The following is an 8,958-nucleotide window of genomic DNA, read 5'->3' on the forward strand; positions in this document are numbered from 1 at the left end:
TATTAGAACATGAGGGTATCAAAATTGGTCCACTTCAACCCCGCTTTTAGTGATTAACTGATGACCAACCAATCCACTTTAGTTGGTATCAGAACACAACGTCTAAGGGTTGAGCATACCAAACAACATAGGAGGAGAAGATCTTGAGGAAGTGACTAATACTACTGTTGGGATACACTTCAAGTGGCCCATGATGGGACTAACCAAGTAAAGATCAAATCAGAGGAGAAGCCATACAATACCTAAGATCAAAACAGAAAGATCCTAAGAAGCTTACCAAAGTGTAGAGACCTAAGGTAACAACCATTTAAAAAGCAAAATATTTACACACACTAAAGCTAGATAAGTTGCTAGGATCTTTAAAGGCCCACTAGAAAGAAATCATGGATGAGATTCAACCAAAGGGAAGGCAATAGTCCTTAAGGCTAGTACCTCCTATAGGAAATTTGTACGTCAACTAGTAGATTTAGAAGAAGAAAAAGAAGGTACTACTTCACTTCAGGAGAGGATGATGAATTAACATTCTTCTCAAGGACAATCTAAAGGATGAGGTTCAGAAGAATAAACATAGGAAGAAGATTCTTTCAGAACCAGAACGATGCACAAAAACAATAATCGAAATGTGACAACGACTGAATAAATTTTATTCAAAACCAAAAGGACTTTCAATATTAATAACAGATATGTTGTGACGGTTCAACAATTTTTTGATGATAATAATAATTAAATAATAATAATAATAATAAACCACCTTAAAAATAAAAAAAAAAATGATTTCTTGTTGGTCTAAAACTCTAAATACATTTAGTGGGACAAATCTAACTAGTGTATCCAAAAGTGTCACCACATAACCCTATCACACTCACATGCGATCATGTGCCGGCGTTCCTCCACAATCTTTTTTGTCTTGTATTTGTTTATTCGTCGGTTCTCTAATTAAATATTTTAGCAGGTTGTTTCACCAATCCACGGTGAATCCAAAGCCAAACATTGCAAGTAACTCTCAGCTCCTCTTTTTTTTTTTTCCTCCTCTTTCTTTTACTCCTTTCCCATTTGTCGGTCTCAACATTCTCCACTCCCATTTTACTATTTTACTGTCACTCACATACAAAAGCTATAACAATAAATCGCTCTCTCGCCTCCTTCGCAAGCAACCAACTGGGTTCGTTCTTTTCTTTATTTCTCTTCTGATTCCTTCTTGCTCGGCACGTGCGCGTCACGTGGCGCGGAGTGAGTGATCATTGGTTTTTGAGACACGAGGGTGCTAACAACAGGGTCATCGTGCATTCCTCGGATCGAATCGTGAAGATGGGCGTGTGTGGTGGTTTTTCGTTTCTGCGGCGGTGAATTGCGGCCGGAAAATGCGGCGGCGCGCCGCCGAGTTTCGGCGCCCGGTTCGGCGGCGGTTCTCCCATTGGATCTGGTTGCTTCTCGGCGCGTTCTCTCTCGCCGGTTTGGTTTTGTTCTTTGTGCAGTACAATCATAGCGAAGATCGGGTCCATCACCCCCTTCTGGTAAAACGACGTCGTACCCTCACTCCCTCTGTTTTCTATCAATCCATTTCAATGAATAAATGAACAAATGAAAGAATGATTCTGTTTTTGTAATTATATTAATTTCTAGCTGGTAAGTGGTAACTTATATTTGTATTTACAATTTTGCTTAATACTGTTTTGTTTGCATTAGCAATTTAGCAATTGTTATATATATATATATATACACACACACACATATAAAGCAATTTAGCATACAAGAAGATATTGGATTTTTTTTTTGAATGTTTTGAAGCAATTGAATTGGAAATTGTCAATGTGCATCATGTTCGATCTTGAATCTCACAACTGTGTCTTTTTCTTGTTTCACATTTACAAGTTTGATATCTGTGGAATTGAATGCTTCTACTTTTTTTCATTGGTTTTGTGAATATTTGTTAATTTGTTAATAATCTTCCTTGTAGTGTGGTTGTAGGCTTCCTCTTTTCATATTCGTGGTATTTGTTTCCATTTTTTATTATTCTTTTGTGCAAAGAATTAGACAGAAATCATAGCGTTATGGCTTCGAGAAATATTTCTTATTTTTGATCCTCTATATACTAGACACTAAAAAGAGTGAGTTAAATTTAGGTAGTTACTTCATAATTGAAATTTTGGGAGTCAATTGTGGTGGTTACTTTTAAATATGGTGTACCGGTATATATGTGACAAATCACCTTTTGCTATTTGTTGTTCTGAAGTGAAGCTTAACATTAGTGTAGGTCGATCTTCCTGTGGTTTGTGATGTTATATAGGCTATGGACTATGGTTGATGCTGAGATAATAGTCTAGTAGTTAGAGTGATATTTAAGTTTACTCTGGCAATAAGATGTGCTATAAAAACTGAAAGAAGACTTGTTACTTGATTATTTCTCGTTGTAAATTATGATTTGCCTTTTTTTTAATAGATTAAATAAATTATGACTTATAATTGTACATTGTTATGGTCACAGTAATACTGTCTGTGGGTGGATGAGGTATTGGGCGTCAGGAACCCTCTGGGACTCTTTGCCTATTGGAAAGGGAATTTGTTTTAATATTTCTTTTTGGCTTTTAATGAAAAAATGACCGAAGAACAGATAAGGATATACTGTAATAGAACTCATGTAGTGTTTGACAACTGTTTAGTGTGTGTTTGGACCCACGTCTAATACATACATAAGATAATGAAATCACATCGAATGTATTCATTTATATAGAAGACAAGCTTTTAATAATTGGCTCATCATTTCTTATGCCTCCAGTGCTTGTGACTAATTCCTATAGTCATTCCACTCTTCAATATTAATCTAATACTTGTTTAGTTTATTTCACCAGTTTGTAGATATATATCTAGCTATGTTGCACAAACAATCTGCCTTTCAACATTGTGTTAACTATAAAGCTTTTTAATTAATAATTATATCACTTTCCTCACAATTGTGGTAGTTCATTTTTTTTTCAGTCATCCTACATTGAGAAAAATATCTAAACACATGCTTGTCTGTGAAAGCTTCTTCATGATTATGGTGTTATTTATAGCAATTAATGGTATTAAAAACAAAAAGAAAAGAAAAGAAAGAATTGTACACTCAAGTTTTTGGATGATATTCTAAACAGAATTTGAATAATTGGTCATTTGAAGTGTAAAACGTGAAGTATATTATACATGGTAAGTGTGCCTTGGTAGGGATTCTTCTTCTAATGCATGAGGAAAATAATTGAAATATCTGTTGAAACTTGAAATGAAGGACAAGGGACACAGAAAACCTATCCATTTGTATAAGTCATTCGATGCGATGTAATATAACTGTTAATGCTTGAACAATTTTACATTGTTGTGCAGCTATTTTGTGCTCCATGTAACGGAATGACTTTTATGCTTTCAGTGACATTGCTATTTGCTATTACAATTGTTTCCTTCCCCCACCCCCTCTGGGTAGTGGGTACTTACAGAGCAAGTTACTTACTTTGCAGGAGAGAAATGCTAAAGTTGAACATTTTGCCAAGAGATATAATTTTACTGAGGAAATTTTAAGTGCAACATCCTTTTCACGGCAGTTAGCAGAGCAAATGGTTCTGGCCAAGGCTTATGTGATTATTGCCAAAGAGCACAATAATCTTCACCTTGCCTGGGAGCTTAGCTCAAAGATTAGAAGTTGTCAGCTTTTGCTTTCAAAAGCTGCCATGACTGGGGAGCCTGTGACCATGGAGGAAGCTGAGCCAATTATTAAAAGCTTGTCTTCTCTAATTTTCAAGGCACAAGATGTTCATTATGACATTGCAACCACTATAGCAACAATGAAATCACATATTCAAGCACTTGAAGAGCGTGCAAATACAGCGACAATTCAAAGTACTGTGTTTGCTCAAATATCAGCTGAAGCACTACCCAAGAGTCTTCATTGCTTAAATGTGAAACTTATGGCTGATTGGCTGAAGATGCCATCCCTGCAAAAACTCTCACATGAGAGTAGAATCTCCCCACGGCTCACAGATAATAATCTAAATCATTTCTGCATTTTTTCAGATAATGTACTGGCTACATCTGTAGTTGTTAACTCAACTGTCATGAATGCTGACCATCCAAAACAGTTAGTCTTTCACATTGTTACTGATGGTATCAATTATGGAGCAATGCAAGCATGGTTCTTCAGTAATGACTTTAAAGGGGCTACCTTAGAGGTTCAGAATATTGAGAAGTTTCATTGGTTGAATGAATCTTATTCTCCAATTGTCAAACAACTACGCATTCCAGAATCACGAGCCTTTTATTTTGGACCTTATCAAGGTGCAAATGTTGAGCCAAAATTGCAAAACCCCAAGTTTTTGTCTTTACTAAATCATCTTCGGTTTTACATCCCTGAGATTTATCCACTACTTGAGAAGGTTGTTTTCCTCGATGATGATGTTGTTGTTCAGAAGGACCTAACCCCACTTTTCTCACTGGATTTGCATGGAAATGTGAATGGAGCTGTTGAAACTTGTCTAGAAGCCTTTCATAGGTACTACAAGTATCTCAACTTCTCAAATTCAATTATAAGCTCAAAGTTTGATCCACAAGCATGTGGATGGGCACTTGGTATGAATGTTTTTGACTTGGTTGCATGGAGGAAAGCAAATGTGACTGCAAGGTATCATTATTGGCAGGAGCAGAATGCTGATGGGACACTCTGGAAACTCGGTACGCTTCCACCTGCTCTTTTAAGTTTTTATGGTTTGACAGAACCACTTGACAGAAGATGGCATGTTTTAGGGTTGGGTTATGACCTAAACATTGACAACCGCCTCATTGAAAGTGCAGCAGTTATTCATTTTAATGGGAACATGAAACCATGGCTGAAGTTAGCTATAGGCAGGTATAAGCCATTATGGCACAAGTACATAAACCAAAGTCACCCTCATCTACAAGATTGTGCCGCAGGTTAAAATGCACTGCTTCTCATTTGCTTATGGATTATGCAATCTCAGATTATTTTGATCAGTGATTGCATAGGCCATTATTGTAGAGTCAGAAGTAGAAAGTTTTGACTTTGCTAGGAATTTTGTTTTGTTTTCCCTTTTAAATTTTATTTTTCTATCAGTGTCTTGAAATAGAAAATGATTACTTTATACACTAAAGTTTAAAATGCGTTAGGTAAAGAGGTGAGAGAATTCATTTTTTTGGCTTTTGGGGCTATCTTTTCTCATTCTCCAAGTTGTAGATTTATTTTTTCTTTAGTAATTATTTGTAATAATTATAAGCTCTTTCAAATAGTGATGTAATTGAATGGAAACATTTTTTCCCCTTTTCCTTCGAGTTATTTCTTAATATCAAGTCAATTAATCGTTTGTTTATTTGCTAAGCCAGCCATATTTTATTTAGTGTGGCAATCCTTTAGAAACTTTGCATCATTTGAAAAAAAAAAAAAAACTAAAATGTGAATCTAATATGCATGTAGTCATGTTGATTTTTAGCAACCAGAGAAGCAAGAAAAGGATTGAGGAACAAAAGTATGGAAAATAAATTACCAATTTATAATATGACTATGACATCCAAAGTTTTCATGACTTTAATCCTTTGATAGTTTAGATCACATATTTTTTTTACTCAACCAGGTAATAATGCGTGTAAACTGCTGTGATTTGCTTTCAGTTTAAGAGTGAACTTATGTACTCTTAAAGTCAGCCCTGAAAAAGTTAGATACCAAAGCATTAGTCTTTGATAATGACTAATAAGGCAAATATGTGAGTTGTTTCAAACTAGAGTGAAATTTAGTAACTCAAAAATTAACAAGCCCGTCATCAATTTTCTTGGAAGATTTATAGCCTGTTTGGTTTCCTACAAAATAAGGTTGAATCAAAATGCACCAATATAAACTGGGTTGGATCCTCTTATGTGATTATTTTGTCTAGTAAATTTTCAGTCCTTAATTAAAAAAAAATCAAATAATAAAAAATGGGGGCATGATGTTTTCTTGGTGGAGATTTTCACCGAAAAAATTAAGTGGAAATTCAATTGAAATCATTCTCCAATTTAAACACTAGTTTGGCAAAAACATTCCCTTCAAAATCAAATTTAATACGGGTTGAATTGATTTTGAAAAAAGTAAAAGCTTATTCTTAAAAAAGAATTGTGTGATGTGAAACTTACAAATTACATTTATAATTTATACGTGAAAAAAATACTTTATCATTTAAGAAAATTAATATTTTCAATTTGTAAAACTATTTTTTCTTAAAAAAAACTCCAGTTTTGCCAAAATCAATTTTTAAAATTATATTTTAAATCAATTTCATTGTTTTGAATCACATATATTAAACTGTTTTTTTAATCATACATTATAAATTATATTGAAAAATAGCTTGAAATATATCATAAATAGTGTACAGTAAATTAAAAAAACGACCATAATTTAAGAAATAAAATAATAACTTAGGTTTAAATGTGTTATGATCTCTATATAAAATTGGAACATATTTACAATAATAAATTATGTTTAAATATGTCATGATCACCATTAATATAACCAATCAGTCAATGAGGAGTTAGAAGATTGAGTTAATGTGTGAAAGAAGATGTGACATCCAATTTCTCTCTAATAAAAACTAATAAATTAATTACTAATACTCATCTTAAAAAAACAGTCACTCAATCAATTCTGTCGGTGCAAGGGTATGCATTTGGAATGTTGATGTGGAAACCCGGTTCAATCACCGAGTGGTTGTTGTTCTGTCATTTGTTTGATGTTTGAGTGGATTAGAATTTTGAATAACAGCTTATTTTGTGATAAACAACGGAGTTTTCTAATACAACGTTTTCTAACATTTAGCAATATCTGACGTATTCCAAAATAATTTATTATTAGAGGTGGTTGGAGAACTAAAAACCATTGCCATGCCAGGTAAGTTTTTTCTTTATCATACCACACGTGACAGCGAACATTTCATGCTGTTATGACAGTAAAAACCTAGGAAAAACTTCTGTAGTTCAAATTGGAACAATAGGTCCATATTTACACACAATGGACAATATAATGGTGACATATGTTGAATTTCAAGATAGAGATGTTTTCATTTACAAAAACAATAAATGAGAGGAGGGAAAGAAAAGGGATTTCGTATGCAATGATTCTTCAAAATGAAAGCAAATCACATGTATTAAATGTGAAAAAGACCGGTTTCTAAGATGCAGCCAATCACTATGTTAAGGTTAAAACTTAAAAGTCATGAAGAAATTATAAAACCGAAAACTGAAACGTTAGTTCATAACTAAATAATTAGAAAGTGAAAAATCAGTTTATTAAATCATAATTATTTGAAAAGATTAACAGTTAAAATAGCTGGAAAATATAAAATAATAAAAATTGACATATTTATATGATATTTTTATATAGCTTTCAATTTTTTATGAATAAAAATAAATTTTGAAGTGTTATAATTTTAGTTTTTTAATTAATTTTAAATTCTTACAATTTTTTATTTGTAAATAAATTATTTTCATTACATTTTTAGTTTCAATTATTATATTTTTCATATTATGAATTCTATTATTAATCTTATATACTATATCTTAAAATATTTTAATTAAATTTAGAATAAATTTAAAAAATAAAATTAAGTAGATATTATAATTTTATTATGTAAATTAGTGTAATAGTTAAAAAAATATCTAATATATAATTATTTAAAAATTAAATAAATCTAACATGTACTATTGTCAATTTCGTAAAGTATAATGTTGAAATAATAAAAAAAATATTATAGATCATACAATGATTAAAATAAATAGTGTAATATAAAAAAAATATACAGGGAGGAATGAGTGAAAAAAATATATAAACAATAAAATTGTGTTCTACTTAAAAAGGTAATAACAAAATTAAATAAATATTTTAGGAATAAAAAAAGAGTAAATTTAAAAAAAATAGAAGTTAATGTTTAAAAAATGTTACTTTGAGTAATGTTTAAAAAATGTTAGAATCTACTAAAAAATTAATAGAAATTATTAAAAGAAAGTTAGTTTATCAGAAAAAATAAACTTTTTAGCTAGTAAAAAACTAAAAATTAGCTAAAAACATTTGTCAAACATAGCCATTTGTGATACTTCCTCCATTCCATAATAATGATCATGTGAGAAGAAAAATAAGTTTTAAAATCATTTTATGTTTTAATGTTATTAATTACTTTTTTCTACTTCTATCCCTTGTAATACTATCTCTCGTCTTACATATAAGAAACAAAACACATTTTGTCTCAATTATAAGAAACATAAGACTACTTTCAAATAAATTAATTGCAAAGTTTTTGTTTTAATTAATTGTAAGATATACACCCGTTTCACATGAAAGTGAATGCATTTATAGGGTACTAACAAAACAAACATTTGCTGGAAAAAATTATCTTTTGAAAAACAACCACCATTTAAACCATTTAATGTCAACCACCAAGCACATGAATAATCTAACAAGAGATTGTTCCAACTTAATCAAAGAGATCTTGGATTCGAGTTCTGAGTAAGTAATTGTGTTAAATACTTGAAAAGAAAACTTTATTATACATAATGATCCTATCTAGTTCGAATATGATGGACTCGGGTAGATGATACATGTGGTTTGAAAGAAAAAAATCATTTAATATCATAGACAATTTTAAAATAAAATTAAAATTAACCAATTTAATCATTTTTATTAGTCTTGACTAATTATGTATTTATTTATTATATATATGACTAAAGATAGTCTTAATGATGAACAGAAAAAACTAAAAAATGAATTAATGATAATAAAGTTGATTTTATAAATATGCTATTCATTTGTATCAAAGACATCAATCAACCTTCAAATGTGAAAGGCATCAACCTCCAATAATTAGTTAATTGTCAAACATTATTAGCAACGTAAACTTGACAAATAAATTATTTCATATATCACGCAAACAAGAATAAGAGTTGATTTTTTTTTAAAAG

The 8,958-nt window shown here is 31.1% G+C and overlaps 1 protein-coding gene across 1 annotated transcript; it reads left to right on the top strand.

Moving 5' to 3' along the window:
- Window positions 1–845: 845 nt before the first annotated feature.
- Window positions 846–5,300, top strand: LOC100817381 (hexosyltransferase GAUT11). The gene is made up of 2 exons (XM_003527072.5): window positions 846–1,514; window positions 3,489–5,300. The coding sequence occupies exons 1-2, from the start codon at window positions 1,362–1,364 to the stop codon at window positions 4,938–4,940; spliced, it is 1,605 nt and encodes a 534-aa protein (XP_003527120.1). The 5' UTR covers window positions 846–1,361; the 3' UTR covers window positions 4,941–5,300.
- Window positions 5,301–8,958: the final 3,658 nt, after the last annotated feature.

This window comes from Glycine max, chromosome 6, assembly GCF_000004515.6.
Source record: "Glycine max cultivar Williams 82 chromosome 6, Glycine_max_v4.0, whole genome shotgun sequence".
NCBI classification, from domain to species: Eukaryota; Viridiplantae; Streptophyta; class Magnoliopsida; order Fabales; family Fabaceae; genus Glycine; species Glycine max.

What these genes read in the sequence shown, in the direction of transcription:
- LOC100817381 (XM_003527072.5), top strand. Translation starts at nt 1,362, where the DNA reads ATGCGGCGGCGCGCCGCCGAGTTTCGGCGCCCGGTTCGGCGGCGGTTC. An exon ending in GGGTCCATCACCCCCTTCTG is followed by an intron (nt 1,515 to 3,488) that starts GTAAAACGACGT and finishes CTTACTTTGCAG; the next exon opens with GAGAGAAATGCTAAAGTTGA.